Source organism: Mobula hypostoma, chromosome 15 (genome assembly GCF_963921235.1).
Source record: "Mobula hypostoma chromosome 15, sMobHyp1.1, whole genome shotgun sequence".
NCBI classification, from domain to species: domain Eukaryota; kingdom Metazoa; phylum Chordata; class Chondrichthyes; order Myliobatiformes; family Myliobatidae; genus Mobula; species Mobula hypostoma.
Window position 1 is genome coordinate 7,398,218 of NC_086111.1, and position 21,463 is coordinate 7,419,680.

The following is a 21,463-nucleotide window of genomic DNA, read 5'->3' on the forward strand; positions in this document are numbered from 1 at the left end:
CAGGGTTTAATCAGTGGGATGCGGACAGCATGTCTCGAAAGGTGGGAGGGGCCTATTCCACACTGCAACTCTAAATAAACATAAAATAAAATAATAGAGCATTGCTCTAACGAAAATGTGTTTGTGTTGCAGGTGTGCAGCACCAGTGACCGATGGCTCCCAGTATTTTGTGCTGTTGATTATCACCGACGGCGTGATCTCCGACATGGTACAAACTAAAGAAGCCATTGTTAACGTGAGTGGCAAAGACTAGGAAACTTTGTTTAATATGCTTTGATCAAACTGATTATGTAGGCTTTACAAATGGAGGTAGATCGAATGTATGAATTAGGGTTAGGAATATGTCATTTGGTCCATCAAGCTTAGTATATTGTATTATAAACACAAAAGATTCTGCAGATGTTTGAAATCCAGACCAACACACAAAATGTTGAAGGAACTGAACAGGTCGGGAAATTAATAAACAGTCAACCTTTCGGCCAAGATCCTTCATCAGGATTGGAAAGGAAAGGAATCATAATACTCTATTACATTTTCTTCTAACACTGAAAGATTATCTTGTAATTGGTTTAATATTGTTTCATACAGAAATACAGTAAAAAACTTTGTTTTGCAACCTACCAAAACAGATCATTTCAAAACGTAAGTACATTGAGGTGGGACCAGGAGAAAAGCAATAAGAGAATGCAGAATATAATGTTTCAGTTACAGAGGAAGTGCAGGATAGTCAGAAACTAAGGTGTACCACACACAAAATGCTGAAGGAAATCAGTAGGTCAGGCAGCATTGATGAAAGTGAATGAACAGTTGACGTTTCAGGCTGAGACTCTTTATCGGGACTGAAAAGGAAGGGGGAAGATGGCAGAATAAAAAGGTGAGGAGATGGGAAGGAGGACAAGCCGGAAGGTGATAGGTGAAGCCAGATGGGTGGGAAGGGTAAAGAGCTGGAGAAGAAAGAATCTGATAGAGAGGAGAGTGGATCGTGGGAGAAAGGGAAGAAGGAGAGGCACCAGGGGACAGTGATAGGCAGGTGAGAAAAAGAAGTAAAAGGTCAGGGTGGGGAATGGAAGAAGGAGGAAGGGGGAAGGACAAAGGAAAAAACAAAGAAAAACATTACCGGAAGGAGAAGTCAATGCTCATGGCATCAGGTTGGAGGCTGCCTAGACAGAACGTAAGACGTCACTCCTCCACCTCAATGTGATAGTTTGGGAGATGAAAAGTTCATCTTTAAAGTACAAGAGATCCATTCAAGAATCTTATAACATTGGGATAGAAGCTGTCTTTGAGCCTGGTGGTGAGTGTTATCAAGCTTTTGTATCTTCTGCCTGATAGGAGATGGGAAGAAGATAAAATCATCACGGGGAAGAGCTTTTAATTGTTCTGCCTGCTTGCCAAAGGCAGTGAGAAGTATTGGCACGTTCATGGAGGGAGCCTCGTTTCCTTGATGTGCTGAGCTGGGTCCACAACTCTGCAGTTTCTTGTGGGATTGGACATCCATGGCAACATCCAGAGTAATCCCATGATCTCCACTTTACTGCCTGTAACCTGTTCATTCACACAGTGTCACCAACACTCCCCAGATCCTCCCACCAGCTGCACAGACAAGAGGCAATTTACAGTTACCACCAAACCAGCACTTCTTTGGGATGTGGAAGGAAACGAAAGCATCAGAAGAGAGTCATTTGCCTACAGGGAGAATGTGCAAACTTCACACAGACAGTACTGGAAGCCAGGGCCAAACCATTGTCATTGGAGCCACAAGATAGTTGTACTACCTGCTGCGTCACCTTGCTTCCAAAAAACTATGGCCTGTTTAAGAGACACAGAAATTTACAATTGTCCTTTATTATCTTGTCTGAAAGGCAGCACTTGTGTAGTTGAGGAGAAATTAATTAAAGAGGCCTGTAGATAGATGTGCAATATTGAAAGCATGAAGTTCTTCTTGTGACCATATCAACACTCATCCCTCAACTAGCCTTACTTGAAATAGTATAGTCACAAGTTTTGTTGTCTCTAGGCTATAGTTCTGTACATCTTGTCTGTTAAATCTGCCTACATAACAATGAGTGCTGTTCTAAAGAACAGTGGATTCCAGTTAATTGGGACACATTGGGACTAGTACATTTTGGCTTATTAAGTGAGTAACAAATAATGTGTTTAAATGAAATACAGAACAAATTAGAACATTATCAATACTACTACAGTACTATAAAACTGTGTTTTAGTTCCTAATAGTTATCGAAGAAGGAATTCATGCAGTGTACATGTTCTTTTGATTGTAAGTGAACGAAATCAGCACTGACACTGTGTAGATAATAGACTGCCTTCATATAGTGCTATCAATGATTGCAAATCCTCCAAATCTTCATTTTCACTGTAACATTCAAGATGATTGTCGATACCTTCAAGTTCTTCATAGTTTCTGACTTGCTGAGGTAGCAAAATTGTTTCATTTTCACTCCCAGCTGATTCTGGTATCTCCAAACTTGAAACCTTGAAACTGCAGAGAGCAAAACAGTTCTGAATTGCCTTACTGCTAATCTCTCATCAACTATCAGTGACAAAAATCACTGCTTTTTGAAAACAAGCACATGCAACTGACACACATCAAAGTTGCTGGTGAACGCAGCAGGCCAAGCAGCATCTGTAGGAAGAGGTGCAGTCGACGTTTCAGGCCGAGACCCTTCGTCAGGACATGCAACTGATGCTATTTAAAAATTATTGGCTATAAGCATGGTGTAGTGTTCAACAGCCACACAAGTGCACGTGTTTGACATGAGCTAGAAGCAGTTCAACAATAGTCTACTGCCCCAATTAAGCAGCATAATGTCTCAAATAGACAAGACAGGTGTTATGGAAGTGCTTCGCCTCTGATCAAAGGAATTCAAAATTAGTGAGATGTCATTCTAAAGGCGTCCATTATTCTTGCAAGACCATGGATCTGCGCCTGGAAAGTCTTCACTCTCCAGGGCGCAGGCCTGGGCAGGGTTGTATGGAAGACCAGCAGTTGCCCATGCTGCAAGTCTCCCCTCTCCACGACACCAATGTTGTCCAAGGGAAGGATGTCATTAATGCAAAAGAATCTATAGAACATATCTAGGTTGCTGCAACTATGCAGAGAGAGCCTAACTGAATAATTAAAAAAACAAGTATCCAAAGTTGAGAATGCCCTTTATTCTTCTGCCCCTCCTTGGGCCATCCCAGAAGAACAGAGATGACTTGCTTCCACTCCAGTTGTATGGGTTCCCTATTGACTAATGGGGACCATGTGGCCCAGTTAACCACGTGTTTTACAAAAGGCTTGAAGTTTTGATCTTAGAGTCACAAAGACATACAGCACCGAAACAGTCCCTTTATCCCTATTCCCCCATGTCCATGCTAACCATCACTCATCTTCACTACTCCCATTTACAGTTCCATCCTCAGATGCCCTTTTCATCTGTCAAAACCCAGGTTGGCACCCTGATGATATAGGTAGATTTCACCGTCTAAAGTCTGGCTTTGCTGAGAGGGGGCTCCTGAGGTATGGAAAGTGGTCCAGATTTTCTAGCATCACATCATTCTTTTGATAGGTAGTGCTGTACATTTGGAGCAGGGTGGTAGAACTACTTTCTTTTGTAGTTAGGTCCATCCTTTCTGCTTCAGTGAAGGAGTCCTTGCCTCAAGGAAGAGAAACCACAATAATCTGTACACCTGCAAAATGTTGGAGGAACTCAGCAGGCCAGGCAGCATCTACGGAAGAGAGTACAGTTGCCGTTTCAGGTCGAGACCCTTCCGCAGGCCTGGAGAAAAAAAAGAGGATTCAGAGTTAGAAGGTCGGGGAGGGGAAGGAGAAACACAGGGTGATAGATGAAACTGGGTGGGGGAGGGGTGAAGTAACGAGCTGGGAAATTGATTGGTGAAAGAGATACAGGGCTGGAGAAGAGAGAATCCAATAGTAGAAGACAGTAGACTGTGGAAGAAAGAGAAAGGGACGTGGGGAGGAGCACCAGAGGGAGGCGATGGGCAGGAAGGAGATATGGTGAGAGAGGGAAAAGGGGATAGGGAATAGAGAAGTGGGGGGGGACATTAGCATAAGTTCAAGAAATCGATGTTCATGCCATCAGTTTGGAGGCTACTCAGACGGAATATACAATATTGCTCCTCCAGCCTGTGTGAGGCCTCATTACGACAGTGGAGGAGGCCATGGATGAACTTATTGGAATGAAAATGCGAAGTGGAATTAAACTGAGTGGGCACTGGAAGATCCTGCTTTTTCTGGCAGATAGAGTGTAGGAGCTTGGCGAAGCAGTCACCCAATCTACGTTGGGTCGCATCGGTGAACAGGAGGCCACACCGGGAGCACCGGATACAATAGATGACCCAACAGACACACAAATGAAGTGTCGCCTCACCTGGAAGGACTGTTTGAGCTCTGAATGATAGTGAGGGAGGAGGTGTATGAGCAGGTGTAGCACTGGTTCCACTTGCAAGAACAAGGACCGGGGGGAGAGCAGTGGGGAGGGACATCTGGACAAGGGAAACGCATAGGGATCGATCCCTGCAAAAATCAGAAAGTGGGGGATTGGGAAAGATGTGCTTAGTGGTGGGATCCCACTGGAGATGGCAGAAGATACAGAGAATTATGTGGTGGACCTGGAGACTGGTGGGGTGGTCACCTATCATTCTGTGTTTCTTTCTCCCCTTCCCCACCTTCTAACTCAGATTCCTTGTCCTCATTCTCCAGTCCTGGTGAAGGGTCTTGGCCTGAAACATCAACTGTACTCTTTTCCGTAGATGCTGCCTGGCCTACTGAGTTCCTCCAGCATTTTGTGTGTGTGTGGCTCGAATTTCCAGCATCTGCAGATTTTCTCCTGTTTGTAATTGGAATACTCTGTTCACCACCCATTCTCCAGTTCAAGACACAATGAGCAATAGAAATGCAAGAAGGATGCAGGATGTAAGAAGTATATTCAGAAAGGTTTATAGCTTGCTAGCCTTTGAATCAAAGAACTAGTACATAAAGTGGAGGAAATTTTGCTCTTCATATAATAAGCTAGGATCAGATATATGTCAGATATATGCTGCTGGGCAACAGTTTTTAGGAAGGGGTATATTGAAAGGATTGTAGTGGAGATTAACCTGGTAAAATTGTGAAAATAGATTGCAGTGTCTATTTTTTTTAAATCATTGTAATATATTGTTGATTGATTATTTGTTTGAGTTTTTAGAATGTTGAAGTAATTGGTTCCTTAAGATTGGCATGGGCAGGGGAAATGGTGGGGATAAGCTCCCACTACCTACTGAATGCTCCCAATAACATGCGTCTCAAATAGCCTCTGACAACCAAGTCCAGCTCCTGGCCTTCGCATGTGGCTTAACTATAAGCCTGGAAGAGGGAACAGGAGAAGGGACAAAGACGAGTTACTGGCACCTTAAAACCAGTCACTTTGGGTAGGTTAGGCTCGTCAGCCATGACTGCCAGCTCATCTGGCAGAAGGAAAACTCGGATCTCAATCCTCTGCTGTCTTGTGGCTATACCCACTTATGGGGAAGGCAGTAAACTCCAAGGTAAGAATCCTGAGCTGGAGTCCCCAAGGCAGACCAATATTGAGTTCAACACTGACTGGCAACTCCCGTGATGACGCTGTTGATGCCAAATTGTATCGGTCTCTGCTGTTGCACTGGATTCATCAGCTGTGTGGAGATGGGGAGCCTGCTGCATGGGCAACAGTTTGCTCTCCATATCGTACTGCTCTGGCTTGCATACCAACTTGCATATCAGAGGAGGACCTCGTGAAGCAATTCATAAGCTAGTTCAAAGAACTTACTTCTAAAGATGGGTTGCGCAATTCCTGGCTTGTGTTTTGTAAATGGTGGACAGGTCTTGGAGATGCAGAACAAAAGCCATTCACTGCTAAGTATCTAGCTTTAGACATGGTACTGTAGCCACAGCTTGTTGTTCATTTGTACTACTGCTCCGTTTAATCATTAGCCTTAGTTCTAAGTGGCTATCAGTATAAGGAGTACATGGGAGGAAAAAGATCAGGAAGGCATATGGTGAAGCAAAACTCTGAGCAACTTCAATTTAATTTTGAAATTGCAACTGGTTCCACAACGTTTCTCTCCTCTTTGTTCAAGAACTTGAGTTGAAATTGTAATTTAATGACCTCAGAGAAACACCACTGCACCAGAGTTTCGCTTTGGAGGAGATGTTTGCTAATCGGTAGAGTAACTAAAGTCATAGAGTACTAGAGCTCTGCAGCACAAAACAGGCCCTTTGGCCCATCTAGTCTGTGCTGAAATATAATTCATCCCAGTCCCTTTGAATTGCACTCAGCCTTTAGCTCTCAATACCCCTCCCATCCATGTCCGTATCCAAATTTCTCTTAAATGTTGAAATCAAACCTTCCACTTCCGGTGGCAACTATCACCACTCTCCGAGTGACGAGGTTCCCCTTAAATATTTCACCTTTCACCCCTTAATCTATGACCTCTAGTTCAAGTCTTAGCCAACCTCAGTGGAAAAAGCTTACTTGCATTAACCCTATCTTTACCCTTAATAATTTTGTAGACCTCCATCAAATCTCCGCTCTGTGTTCTATGGTCCAGGGAACAAGGTCCTAGCATGTTCAGTCTTTCCCTATAACTCAGGTCCTCAAGTCCTGGCAATATCCTTGTAATTCTTCTCCGTACTAAAGGTGGTCAGTCCTTTTATAACCCAACTTTGAGAGACCTTAACGAGACTTAAAATATCAACATTTGGGATATTTAAATTCTTTGGAACAGAAAGAAGTTTAGGTTTAATTTTAACTTAACATAGGAAAGTGATAATGTCAGGTCAGATGTCTTTTGACCTCAATTTGAATAAAATTGGACTAAATATGAAACAGGCCTATGACTTGAACAAGTCCTGCTTGAGCTGGGCACATTAGATTCGAATTAGATTCAAAGCTACATTTTGTTTTATTTTTAGGCAATTGACCCTGATCAACTAATCATTTCCACATTGACTTAACCCTCATAAATAGATGGCAGAGTTCAATGAGTTGAGTCAGCATCTGTTTCCACTGAAATAAAACATTTCATAAATTGGAGGCCTAATGACAAGTGAAAATGTCTTCTTATATGTAGATTTGGCATCAGTTTAAAAGTGTGTAAGGTGGAATCAGATTTTTAAAATACAGAATAATGAACAATAGTTAAGAAATAATTTTCTTGTATTGAAATTATGGATATTTCATTGAATTATGTAAAAGGAAAGGCTTAACTTGCCCCAACCAATTTTGAAACTTCATTTCTGTAATGGTAGATACAGGTAGTCCCTGCGATCCATAGCATCAGGGTAAGGCAATGTACACCTGGAGAATAAGGAAATCACAGCAAATTCACTAACTGAAAATTCGCATTAGTTAATCAGGAAATAATAAAGTCAAAACTTACATCTTGCAGACAAAATACACATGTGAACTGTAAGGTAGTTCTGAATAAGCCAGGGTAGAGTCCAGACGTAGGTACTTGGTTAAGACTAAGCCAAAGGGTGAAGATTTCACCCTCAGAATAAACCAGAGAGGTGAAGCTTTACCCTCAGAAGAAGCCCGGGGGGGGGGGGGGGGCAGTGAAGCTTCCTTTAATTCATAGCGTCTAAAGTGCAGGCACTTAAGAGAGGGAGTTGTCTTCATGAACTACAGTAGTGATTCGATGTAATCATAGCATCTGGATCTGAGTGAAGACCAACCTAAATAAGGATACGGCATTTCTGCAATAAAGAACAGGAATTAATCAATTGGATTTGTATTTGAAACTGATGGCTATGTAGTAACATTTATGTGCTTACCATTTTATCTACAAATTCTTAAGAGCTGTTTTAAATTCTAAAAATGCCATTGTCGCATTTAGAATCATATTTACTGATCTATAATGCAATTGCTACACTACTCATGGTTTAATATTTTAGCACAAAAATTGAATAAACAAGTTTAAAACATCAATTACACAAGAAATTCTGCAGATGCTGGAAATCCAAAGCAACAAACACAAAATGCTGGAGGAGCTCAGCAGGTCAGGCAGCGTCTATAGAAATGAACAACAGTCGACGTTTTGGGCCGAGACCGTTCTTCAGCACTGGGAAGGAAGAGGGAAGGTACTGGGGGGAGGGAAAGGATAGCTAGAACGTGATAGTTGAAGCCTATTAAAAACATCAATTATTTTTCATGCCTAGCTATGAAAAAAACGATAGAATATTGGATTACTTATACTGCCTCATCTTTAAATTAAACAGGCCTCAGTCCTTCCGATGTCAATAATCATCGTTGGAGTAGGACCTGCAGAGTTTGATGGTGAGTATTCTGTAAATATGGCATCACTGCAGAAAATGTACTGAAATCACCTGTTATTATGAGCAGGTTCCAATCATTTGAAGGAGATCACTTCAACCAGATGATGTTTTGATGGATCTTTCAAGAGACTTTTATAGAGCTGATGACATTTAGAGGAATATATTTCCACCTTTTCAGAGTTAGCCTTAAGAAGGTGGAAGTCATATATCACCAGGAACCCTGTGAATGATACAGTTACTTTTAATAAGGGTGTCTTACATTTGTATAATATCCCACCATTTGCTATTCAGTACAGGTTGCCTCTGCACAGACAGACAGTGGCAATCCAATTCAATTTTATAAATTAAGTAACCAAGTTTTTGCAAATTTGTTGCCTAGCTTTCCCCTATACAGCAACAGACAGGAATTTGAACATGGCATGTAAGAGACAACTCCACCCATTTTTCAATAGACATCTACAAGTCAGCTATTTCAGTGAGGATTTCTAAGCACTAGGAAAGCTAGGAAAGAAAGTCTTAATCACAGTTCCTTCTTTATTTCAGGGAATCCCATCATTAACCTTGTTTTTATTAGTCAAGGCTTTGAGTTCAAAAGTCAAGAGAACGTCGCAACTTTATAAAACTCTGGTTATGCCAGATCTGGAGTATTGCATACAGTTCTGGTCGCTCCTCTATTGGAAGGATGTTGAGGCTTTGGAATAGGTGCAGAAGAGGTTTACCAGGATGCTGCCTGGTTTAGAGGCCATGTGCTGTCATGACAGGGTGGACAAACTTGGGCTGCTTCCTCTGGAGCACTGGAGACTGAAGGGAGATCTAACACATGGCTACAAGATTATGAGAGACATAGAGTGGACAGAGAGTATCAGTTTCCCAGGGTTGAAATGTCTAATACCAGGGGGCATGCATTGAAGGTGAGAGAGGGTAGATTAAAAGGGGGATGTGAGGGGTAAGTTTTTTACTCAGAGAGTGGTGGATGCCTGGTATGGTGGTAGAGACAAATACACTGGAGGCTTTTAAGAGCTACTTGGATTGGCACATGGATGTAATGAAGATGGAGGGGTATGGATATTGTGTAGGTAGCAGGGTTTAGTGTTTGACCGTTTCTGATTGGGTTTTTAGTTGGTTCAGCACAACATTGTGGACTGAATGGCCTGTATCTGTACTGTACTGTTCTATGTTCTGTGTTTAATGTTCCCATTAAAATCTTATAACTGATACAAAATATTCTGAATCATTTATGTTATTTATAGCTACTTTTGTTTTTAATACATGCATTTATTTTCCCAGTTTTCTTCACCCTGTGGTGAAGGTGGCAGTAATGTGGCCGTGGGATCCAAGGTTAACAGCAGCCCACTGCTGTCTTTTCTGCATCTTAGATTTCTCCATGAGTGTCACTGTTCCCAGATACTTGATTTTCGTAGTACACTCAGTGCTATATTAACTTACAATATGCATTGCTAGCAAAGACATTTCCCATCCTCACCCCAGCTTTAACATGTGGGCCGCTGTTCTGAAATCAGCTACCACCACAGAACACATACACTCTCCGAATGAAGTGTGATCAATGACTCACCATCATGTCAGGTTGGGCACTGACCTCCTTAGCCGTCAGCAAAGGGCCCAAATCTGTTGTTTACTCCGTCATCGTCAGCAGTAGCATTCATACAAGCACAAAGGATTCTGCAGATGCTGGAAATCCACAGGAACACACATAATATGCTGGAGGCACTCAAGAAGCCAGGCTGTATTTATGGAGCAGAGTTAAACAGCTCATATTTTAGCCCATCAGGTCTGGAAAGGAAGGGGGAAGAAGCTAAATTAGGAAGGTGGGATAGTGGAACACGTACAAGCTGGCAGCTGATAAGTGAAACAAGTTGAGGGGACATGGTGGGTGGTGAACAGAGGGGGGGGAATGAAGTGAGATGCTGAGAGGTGATAGATGGAAAAGGTAAAAGGCTGAGGCAGAAGGAATCTATAGGAGAGGATAGTAGACCAAGGAGGAGGGACACCAGAGAGAGGGAATAGGCAGGTGAGGAGAAGAGAAGGGGTGAGAGGGGAAACAGAATGGAGAGTGGAAAGGGGGAGAAGGGAAACCAGGGAGAAATGACTGGAAGTTAGAGAAATTGACTTACATGTCATTAGGTTTGAGGCTACCTACATGGAATGAGTTGCATTCATAATATCTCTAAGTGTAGACTTCAAATTCATCTGTAATCCAGTATGAAGGTGCTTCAGGCAGTCTACATTATCATGAACACTGGTGATATGCACTGTCTTTCCTATTCCCTCCAATAGTTCTAGGGTAAAAGTCCAAACTGAACCACATCCTAAATATTTTAAGCAAATTCCAGTTTTCAGACTACACCAGGAAATGGGGTATGGTGCAATTTCAGAATGCCACCTTGAATCAACCAGAAGGCGGGCCATCAGCTGAGGTAATATGCTAATGCTTGGCTGCTGAATATTCATGTTGCATTTATTAGGTGTCATTTTGTAGGACTCATTAATACCTTTGTAATGCCAACTACAGCAAAGAAATACCAATAAACACACATAAAGTCTCTTCACTTTCGACTCCAAAAACTGCTCAAGGAATAATCAAAATGTCATACAGTCAAAGAGTGCTACACAGAAACAGGCCCTTTGATTGATCTAATCCATGCAACCCAACCCGCATCTCGGCCATAGTCCTCTATATCCTTCCCATCCGTGTACTTAACCAAACATCTCTTAAACGTTGCAGTCAAACCTGCATCCATCACTTCTGCTGGCAGTTCATTCCACACTCAGTGAGAACTTCCCCCTTAGGTTTCAATTAAATATATTACCTTTCACCCTTAACTCATGACGTCTATTTCTAGTCTCACCCAACCTTACTGGAAAAAGCCTGCTTGTATGCATCCTATTTATACCCCCTCATAATTTTGTATACCTCTATCAAATCTCCCCTCACTCTCCTATGCTCCAGGAGAAAAGTTCTATCCTTCTGTTTATAATTCAGGTCCTCAAGTCCTGGCAACATCCTTGCAATTTTTTTCCGTATTCTTTAAATCTTATTGGTATCTTTCCTGTATGTAGGTGACCAGAACTGTACACAAATTCTAACTTAACATCCTAGCTCCTGTACTTAATACCCTGAATTTTTAAGACCAATGTTCCAATGACCAGTGTTCTTTACAACACTACCTACCTGTGACAGGAATTGTGGATCTGTATTCTCAGAACTCTCTGTTCTACCGCACTCTTCAGTGCCCTACCGTTCACTGTGTTTGTCCTCATAAAATGCAGTACCCCACACTTCTCTGCATTAAATTCCACCTTCCAGTTGTCAGCCATTTTTTCTATGAGACCTGCGTCAGTGAAACCACTACCTCGGTCATAGGAGATCTTCCTGTAAATTTGGGGCATTCCATCCTCCATGATATTTCCATTTTGACATGCAGGATGCCAAATGATAATTATACTCACAAGATAATTTGCAAGACTGGAAAATATATTTGCTTGCTGAAGTAAATGATCTTTATTTTTCTTGATGTTGGCACTTAATTTTTCATTAATCATTGTGCCAATTTTCATTTTGTTCTCCTAATGCCATTATTGGTCTGTAGGTCTTCTTGGTGGAAGAATGACCTGGACCAGTGTAACTCAGGGACTTGAGCTATATTTTTTCTCTTTATGTTTTTCTGATTAATAACTATATGTGCTGTTTGTGGTGTTTGCTATGTGCACTATACTGTGTGCTGCTGTTAATTGTTCTGTGGCTTGGCCTCAGGGGAGCACTGTTTTGTTTGGCTGTACTAATGTATGGTTGAACGATAATTAAACTTGAATTGAGCAGCGGGAATTTTATCTCTCTGAATTATTTGGGAAGGAAGAACCTGTGAAGTAGCGTGAAAGCTCATCTATATTCATCTCAAATGTATCTGCAAGATAATATTTCCAGACCTCTCTTCTGCAGATATTTGATAATAATGATGGTTCTACCTTATCTACATATCGGCGATGTCAAGCCCAAAAGTTGCTGATATTCTCGGAAACAGAATCAGATTCAGCTTTATTATCACTGCCATATTTCATGAAATTTGTTGGTTTGTGGCAGCAGTCCAGTGTAATATGTAAAAAAAATTATATGTTACAGTAATACATGAAAAGTAAAAAAAAGAAAGCAAAATGGTAAGGTAGTGTTCATGGATTCATAGACCATTCAGAAATCTGATGGTGGAGGGGAACAAGCTCTTCCTAAAGCACTGAGTGTGTGTCTTCAGGCTCCTGTACCTCCTTCTCGATGGTAGTAATGAGAAGACGGCATGTTCTGGATAGCGGGGGTCCTTTAATGATGCATGTCACCTTCTTGAGGATGTTTTGAAGAAGATGCCCTTGATGGTGGGGAGGCTAGAGCCCCTGATGGAACTGGCTGAGCTTACAACCTTCTGCAGCTTTTTCCAATCCCTTGCATTGGCGCCTCCATAGCAGATGCCCTAATGAAGTGTTGTGTGGCTCACCCGAAGTCTTCTAATGAAAACTTTTAATGTTCTTGCTGAAAGAAAGAAGACTTAGTGATGACCAGCCATTACGGCCTCCATGCACTGTAAAACACAAGGTGAAGCAGGATCATTTGTCAATTTTATTGTCATCTGCCCAAGTACGTGCGCAGATTCCGTGAAAATCTTATTTACCACAGCATTACAGACACATAGCATTAGAAACACAGCATTCACAAGAAAATCATAAACTGAGCATTAATTATACCAAAATGTGCAGTGAGGAGCAGCCTTACCAACTGCATTACTGCTTGTTTTGGAAACTGCTCTGTGACAGGCAGGAAAGTTCTACGTGGGTAGTCAAAACTGCCCGATGCGTCACTAGCACCAGCCTACCTGCCATCAAAAACGTATATGCACAGAGAAAGGTGCCAGAAAAGAGCCAGTAACATCATGAAGGATCACACATACCCTGCTCATGGACTCTTGTCTCACCCCTTCAGGGAAGAGGCTACGAGGAGCAATCCCTGCCAGGACCTCCAAGCTCAAAAACAGTTCCTTTCCCCAAGCAGTAAGACTGATCAATATCTCCCCTGCCCCCACTAATTCCAACACTTCTTTATTATTTAGGCGATCTTACGTATTTATGTTTACAGTATTGCATGTTTTTTATTATTATTGTGTTCTTTATCTTTTGTGGGTTTTTTTGTGCTGCATCGGATCTGAAGTAACAATTATTTCATTCTCCTTACACTTGTGTACAGGAAATTACATTAAACAATCATGAATATTGAACAAAGAATACAATTACAACCAAAATAAAGCAAAGATCATTGTAAGGCAGAATGGTCATAGTGCAGCTGTACTGAGTTGGTGATTTGGGTTGTGGGGGTTAGTTCAAGAATCGAGCAGTGAAGGAAAGCAGCTGGTCTTGCACCTGCTGGTGCAGAACTCCAGGCATCTGTACTTCCTGCCTGAAAGTAGTTGTGGGAGGTTGGCATGGCCGCGATGGTGAGGATCCTTGCTGTCAGAGGTTGGTGTGGCCGCAGTGGTGAGAATCCTTGCTGACAGAGGTTGGTGTGGCCGCAGTGGTGAGAATCCTTGCTGACAGAGGTTGGTGTGGCCGCAGTGGTGAGAATCCTTGCTGACAGAGGTTGGCGTCGCCGCAGTTGTGAGAATCCTTGCTGACAGAGGTTGGCGTGGCTGCGGTGGTGAGGATCCTTGCTGACAGAGGTTGGTGTGGCCGCAGTGGTGAGAATCCTTGCTGACAGAGGTTGGCGTGGCCGCGATGGTAAGAATCCTTGCTGACAGAGGTTGGTGTGGCCGCAGTGGTGAGAATCCTTGCTGACAGAGGTTGGCGTCGCCGCAGTTGTGAGAATCCTTGCTGACAGAGGTTGGCGTGGCTGCGGTGGTGAGGATCCTTGCTGACAGAGGTTGGCGTCGCCGTGGTGGAGAGAATCCTTGCTGACAGAGGTTGGTGTGGCCGCGATGGTGAGAATCCTTGCTGACAGAGGTTGGCGTGGTCGCAATGGTGAGGATCCTTGCTGACAGAGGTTGGCGTGGCCGCGGTGGTGAGGATCCTTGCTGACAGAGGTTGGCGTGGCCACAATGGTGAGAATCCTTGCTGACAGAGGTTGGTGTGGCCGCGGTGGTGAGAATCCTTGCTGACAGAGGTTGGCGTGGCCGCAGTTGTGAGAATCCTTGCTGACAGAGGTTGGCGTGGCCGCAGTGGAGAGAATCCTTGCTGACAGAGGTTGGCGTCGCCGCAGTTGTGAGAATCCTTGCTGACAGAGGTTGGCGTGGCTGCGGTGGTGAGGATCCTTGCTGACAGAGGTTGGCGTCGCCGTGGTGGAGAGAATCCTTGCTGACAGAGGTTGGTGTGGCCGCGATGGTGAGAATCCTTGCTGACAGAGGTTGGCGTGGTCGCAATGGTGAGGATCCTTGCTGACAGAGGTTGGCGTGGCCGCGGTGGTGAGGATCCTTGCTGACAGAGGTTGGCGTGGCCACAATGGTGAGAATCCTTGCTGACAGAGGTTGGTGTGGCCGCGGTGGTGAGAATCCTTGCTGACAGAGGTTGGCGTGGCCGCAGTTGTGAGAATCCTTGCTGACAGAGGTTGGCGTGGCCGCAGTGGAGAGAATCCTTGCTGACAGAGGTTGGCGTGGCCGCGATGGTGAGAATCCTTGCTGATAGATGTTTGTGTGGCCGCGGTGGTGAGAATCCTTGCTGACAGAGGTTGGCGTGGCCGCAGTTGTGAGAATCCTTGCTGACAGAGGTTGGCGTGGCCGCAGTTGTGAGAATCCTTGCTGACAGAGGTTGGCGTGGCCGCAGTTGTGAGAATCCTTGCTGACAGAGGTTGGCGTCGCCGCAGTTGTGAGAATCCTTGCTGACAGAGGTTGGCGTGGCCGCGGTGGTGAGAATCCTTGCTGACAGAGGTTGGCGTGGCCGCAGTTGTGAGAATCCTTGCTGACAGAGGTTGGCGTGGCCACGGTGGTGAGGATCCTTGCTGACAGAGGTTGGCGTGGCCGCGGTGGTGAGAATCCTTGCTGACAGAGGTTGGCGTGGCCGCGGTGGTGAGAATCCTTGCTGACAGAGGTTGGCGTGGCCGCGGTGGTGAGAATCCTTGCTGACAGAGGTTGGCGTGGCCGCAGTTGTGAGAATCCTTGCTGACAGAGGTTGGCGTGGCCACGGTGGTGAGGATCCTTGCTGACAGAGGTTGGCGTGGCCGCGGTGGTGAGAATCCTTGCTGACAGAGGTTGGCGTGGCCGCGGTGGTGAGAATCCTTGCTGACAGAGGTTGGCGTGGCCGCGGTGGTGAGAATCCTTGCTGACAGAGGTTGGCGTGGCCACGGTGGTGAGAATCCTTGCTGACAGAGGTTGGCGTGGCCGCAATGGTGAGGATCCTTGCTGACAGAGGTTGGCGTGGCCGCGGTGGTGAGGATCCTTGCTGACAGAGGTTGGTGTGGCCGCGGTGGTGAGGATCCTTGCTGACAGAGGTTGGCGTGGCCGCGATGGTGAGAATCCTTACTGACAGAAGTTGGCGTGGCCGCGATGGTGAGAATCCTTGCTCATAGATGTTTGCGTGGCCGTGGTGGTGAGAATCCTTGCTGACAGAGGTTGACGTGGCCGCGGTGGTGAGAATCCTTGTTGACCGAGGTTGGCGTGGCCGCGGTGGTGAGGATCCTTGCTGACAGAGGTTGGCGTGGCCGCGATGGTGAGAATCCTTGCTGACAGAGGTTGGCGTGGCCGCGATGGTGAGAATCCTTGCTGACAGAGGTTGGCGTGGCCGCGATGGTGAGGATCCTTGCTGACAGACGTTGCTTTCTTGAGGCAATGCCTCATGGAGGTACTTTTGATGGTGGGAGGGAAACACATCCAAAACTTTCTTTCAACATTGCAGGCAATAACAACCCATTATGTCCTAAAATGAGGCAGAAGTTCCTTGCAGGCTATTGCAATACTGACCCTTGAGACACTTCCAAGTAGGGCGAAAATCTAAACAGCCAGAGGTAAATCTGGAGCAGACCAAGATTTAAGAGTAGAGTTGATGCTAACTTCTTCACTGATTATCATAAATATGTACAGGCAGGATTACCACCGATAAGAATAGAACATCACAAAATAATTTTAAACCGGAAACAATTAAAAGGGTTGTGACAATAGGTCCTTTTGTTCCTCCAATTAATCTTCTTTTCCTCCAATAATTTGTCTTCTTCCTGTGCAGATTTTCCAACTTCCTGTGCATTATTGCCACAATAACTTCTCGCTGTGTTTCCTGCATTTAGTTTGGAACTGGGGATGAATAAAGGCAATTTGCCCTTGTTGACTATCAGTAAGGAAATGCAGACTGTCTTTGAAGTTCATTGATAGCCTGGAGTGCTTGGTGTCTTCCTCTGCTCCCAAAAGCAGTAGGTAAAATCAGCTGGTGGCCTGTGCACAAGGTATAGTGATTTTTAGACTTTTTAATTAGATTGGTTGGCTTCAAGCCTAAGGCTGGAGTACTGTTCCAGCAGCAGCTTCCACTTGAGAATAGAGTGGTGAGGTGCTATTTTTTGTTTGTCAGTTTAGTGCAACTCTTTTGATGAAAAAGTAGTCAGCTTGGCTGCCTTCCAGCCAGACTCTCTTCTACATTTACAGGTACGATTGACAAGCAGTACAAGACTCCAATTAATAGAAACATAGAAACATAGAAAATAGGTGCAGGAGTAGGCCATTCGGCCCTTCGAGCCTGCACCGCCATTTATTATGATCATGGCTGATCATCCAACTCAGAACCCAGCCTTCCCTCCATACCCCCTGACCCCTGTAGCCACAAGGGCCATATCTAACTTCCTTTTAAACATAGCTAATGAACTGGCCTCAACAGTTTGCTGTGGCAGAGAATTCCACAGATTCACCACTCTCTGTGTGAAGAAGTTTTTCCTAACCTCGGTCCTAAAAGGCTTCCCCTCTATCCTCAAACTGTGACCCCTCGTTCTAGACCTCCCCAACATCGGGAACAATCTTCCCGCATCTAGCCTGTCCAATCCCTTTAGGATCTTATACGTTTCAATCAGATCCCCCCTCAATCTTCTAAATTCCAACGAGTACAAGCCCAGTTCATCCAGTCTTTCTTCATATGAAAGACCTGCCATCCCAGGAATCAATCTGGTGAACCTTCTTTGTACTCCCTCTATGGCAAAGATGTCTTTCCTCAGATTAGGGGACCAAAACTGCACACAATACTCCAGGTGTGGTCTCACCAAGGCCTTGTACAACTGCAGTAGTACCTCCCTGCTCCTGTACTCGAATCCTCTCGCTATAAATGCCAGCATACCGTTCGCCTTTTTCACCGCCTGCTGTACCTGCATGCCCACTTTCAATGACTGGTGTATAATGACACCCAGGTCTCGTTGCACCTCCCCTTTTCCTAATCGGCCACCATTCAGATAATAATCTGTTTTCCTATTTTTGCCACCAAAGTGGATAACTTCACATTTATCCACATTAAATTGCATCTGCCATGAGTTTGCCCACTCACCCAACCTATCCAAGTCACCCTGCATCCTCTTAGCATCCTCCTCACTGCTAACACTGCCACCCAGCTTCGTGTCATCCGCAAACTTGGAGATGCTGCATTTAATTCCCTCATCCAAGTCATTAATATATATTGTAAACAACTGGGGTCCCAGCACTGAGCCTTGCGGTACCCCACTAGTCACCGCCTGCCATTCTGAAAAGGTCCCGTTTATTCCCACTCTTTGCTTCCTGTCTGCTAACCAATTCTCCACCCACACCAATACCTTACCCCCAATACCGTGTGCTTTAAGTTTGCACACTAATCTCCTATGTGGGACCTTGTCAAAAGCCTTTTGAAAATCCAAATATACCACATCCACTGGTTCTCCCCTATCCACTCTACTAGTTACATCCTCAAAAAATTCTATGAGATTCGTCAGACATGATTTTCCTTTCACAAATCCATGCTGACTTTGTCCGATCATTTCACCGCTTTCCAAATGTGCTGTTATCACATCCTTGATAACTGACTCCAGCAGTTTCCCCACCACCGACGTTAGGCTAACCGGCCTATAATTCCCCGGTTTCTCTCTCCCTCCTTTTTTAAAAAGTGGGGTTACATTAGCCACCCTCCAATCCTCAGGAACTAGTCCAGAATCTAACGAGTTTTGAAAAATTATCACTAATGCATCCACTATTTCTTGGGCCACTTCCTTAAGCACTCTGGGATGCAGACCATCTGGCCCTGGGGATTTATCTGCCTTCAATCCCTTCAATTTACCTAACACCACTTCCCTACTAACATGTATTTCGCTCAGTTCCTCCATCTCACTGGACCCTCTGTCCCTTACTATTTCTGGAAGATTATTTATGTCCTCCTTAGTGAAGACAGAACCAAAGTAATTATTCAATTGGTCTGCCATGTCCTTGCTCCCCATAATCAATTCACCTGTTTCTGTTTGCAGGGGACCTACATTTGTCTTTATCAGTCTTTTCCTTTTTACATATCTATAAAAGCTTTTACAGTCCGTTTTTATGTTCTCTGCCAGTTTTCTCTCATAATCTTTTTTCCCCTTCCTAATTAAGCCCTTTGTCCTCCTCTGCTGAACTCTGAATTTCTCCCAGTCCTCAGGTGAGCCACTTTCTCTGGCTAATTTGTATGCTACTTCTTTGGAATTGATACTATCCCTAATTTCTCTTGTCAGCCATGGGTGCACTACCTTCCTTGATTTATTCTTTTGCCAAACTGGGATGAACAATTGTTGTAGTTCATCCATGCAACCTTTAAATGCCTGCCATTGCATATCCACCGTCAATCCTTGAAGTGTCATTTGCCAGTCTATCTCAGCTAATTCACGTCTCATACCTTCAAAGTTACCCCTCTTTAAGTTCAGAACCTTTGTTTCTGAATTAACTACGTCACTCTCCATGTTAATGAAGAATTCCACCATATTATGGTCACTCTTACCCAAGGGGCCTCTCACGACAAGATCGCTAATTAACCCTTCCTCATTGCTCAAAACCCAGTCCAGAATAGCCTGCTCTCTAGTCGGTTCCTCGACATGTTGGTTCAAAAAACCATCCCGCATACATTCCAAGAAATCCTCTTCCTCAGCACCTTTACCAATTTGGTTCACCCAGTCTACATGTAGATTGAAGTCACCCATTATAACTGCTGTTCCTTTATTGCACACATTTCTAATTTCCTGTTTAATACCATCTCCGACCTCACTACTACTGTTAGGTGGCCTGTACACAACTCCCACCAGCGTCTTCTGCCCCTTAGTGTTACGCAGCTCTACCCATATCGATTCCACATCTTCCCGGCTTATGTCCTTCCTTTCTATTGCGTTAATCTCTTTTTTAACCAGCAACGCCACCCCACCTCCCCTTCCTTCGTGTCTATCCCTCCTGAATATTGAATATCCCTGAACGTTGAGCTCCCATCCCTGGTCACCCTGGAGCCATGTCTCTGTGATCCCAACTATATCATAATCATTAATAACAATCTGCACTTTCAATTCATCCACCTTATTACGAATGCTCCTTGCATTGACACATAAAGCCTTCAGGCACTCTTTTACAACTCTCTTAGCCCTTTTTAATGCTTGCCCTGGATTTGTCGGCCTGCCACTTTTACTTTTCCCCTTTGTACTTTTTGCTTCTACGCTCACTTTACACCCCTCTGTCTCTCTGCACTGGTTCCCATCCCTCTGTTGTGAACTAACCTCCTCACACCTAGCCGCTTTAATTTGATTCCCACCCCCCAACCATTCTAGTTTAAAGTCACCTCAGTAGCCCCCGCTAATCTCCCTGCCAGGATATTGGTCCCCCGAGGATTTAATCTACAGCATATGAAGGATAACCTGTCTTGGCTCTCCATCCAATATGCTGTCCATGTCCTCTTGGTGGACAGTTGGGTGGGACTATCCTGGAGGGAATTCTGCTGATAAAAGCTGTTTGAGTTTTGCACTTGTAATTGTTGCCAAGCTGCAGGTAAAATACAAGAGTTCTAGAAATATAACATTCTCCTGGTTGGATGTGGTGTTAGAAATTTGTTATTCTGCATTCACTAATTGTAAATGGGGAGGTTTGCGCTGGAGGATACCCAGCAGAGATTCAGTAGATTGTCTTCTGGGATGGAGCGTTTCATTGGCCACTTTATTAGGTACACCTGCCCATTGTTGCAAGTATCTAATCAACCAATCGTGTGGCAACAACTCAGTCCATAAAAACATGCAGACATGGTCAAGAGGTCCAGTTGTTGTTAAGATTAAACATCAGAATCTTTGACTGTGGAGCAATTGTAGGTGCCAGATGGGGTAGTTTGAGTTTCTCAGAAACTGCTGATCTGAGACTTTCATGCATAACAGTTTCTAGAATTTACAGAGAATGCTGTGAGAAACAGAAAAAAAACATCCAGTGAGCAGCAGTTATGTGGGTGAAAATCCCTTTTAATGAGAGAGTTCAGAGGAGACCACTTCAAACTGACTAGAAGTCAGCAGTAACTCAAATGGCAATGCATTACAACAGTGGTGTGCAGAAAAGCATCTCTGAATGCATAACACTTTGAAACTTGAAGTGGATAGACTACAGCAGCAGAAGACCACAAACATACACTACATGGCCACTTTGTTAGGTACTGGAGGTACCTAATAACTTGTCTATTGAATGTATATGGGGCATGGACAGGAGATGGTTTGAGGCTTTTCCTCACAAAAGTCATAAGGTTACATTCAGACGGAAGAGATTTAAAGGGGGTCTGAAAAAGGTTGTTTTCGTCCAGAGGGTGTCTAAATCTGGAACACGCTGCTTGACTGGATCTTCTTGCAACATTTAAGATGTATCCAGATAAGCACTTCTATTTTCAAGCCATTGAAGAGGCTCGGTCTGTGTAAGTGGGATGATTATAGGTCAGCATGGACATTACAGGCTAAAGTGTGTGTTCTTGCATTATGGAACTCCATGTGCAGTATTCAAATTGGGTTTTCTTTAAGCCACATCATGTATCAAGCCAACTCAACGAAACTATTCTCAATTTCCATAGTTACTTGACTCTTGCCCTTGTACTAGCTGGCTTTCTCTAGCACAGTGATCCCAGAGGCCTGGGTAACTAGAATGGTTCCATTTGATCTTTACTGACCTGAAGTGGGTTTTCACTTAAAGGCTG

At 44.1% G+C, this 21,463-nt stretch overlaps 1 protein-coding gene across 8 annotated transcripts in view; it reads left to right on the top strand.

Moving 5' to 3' along the window:
* Positions 1–21,463, top strand: part of LOC134356672 (copine-9-like) — a 585,942-nt gene that overhangs the window by 540,600 nt on the left and 23,879 nt on the right. For all 8 annotated transcript variants that reach the window (XM_063067690.1, XM_063067684.1, XM_063067685.1 and 5 more), the window contains 2 exons: positions 133–235; positions 8,261–8,318. In XM_063067690.1, coding sequence (XP_062923760.1) covers positions 133–235; positions 8,261–8,318 — 161 coding nt within the window. The remainder of the gene's footprint in view (positions 1–132; positions 236–8,260; positions 8,319–21,463) is intronic.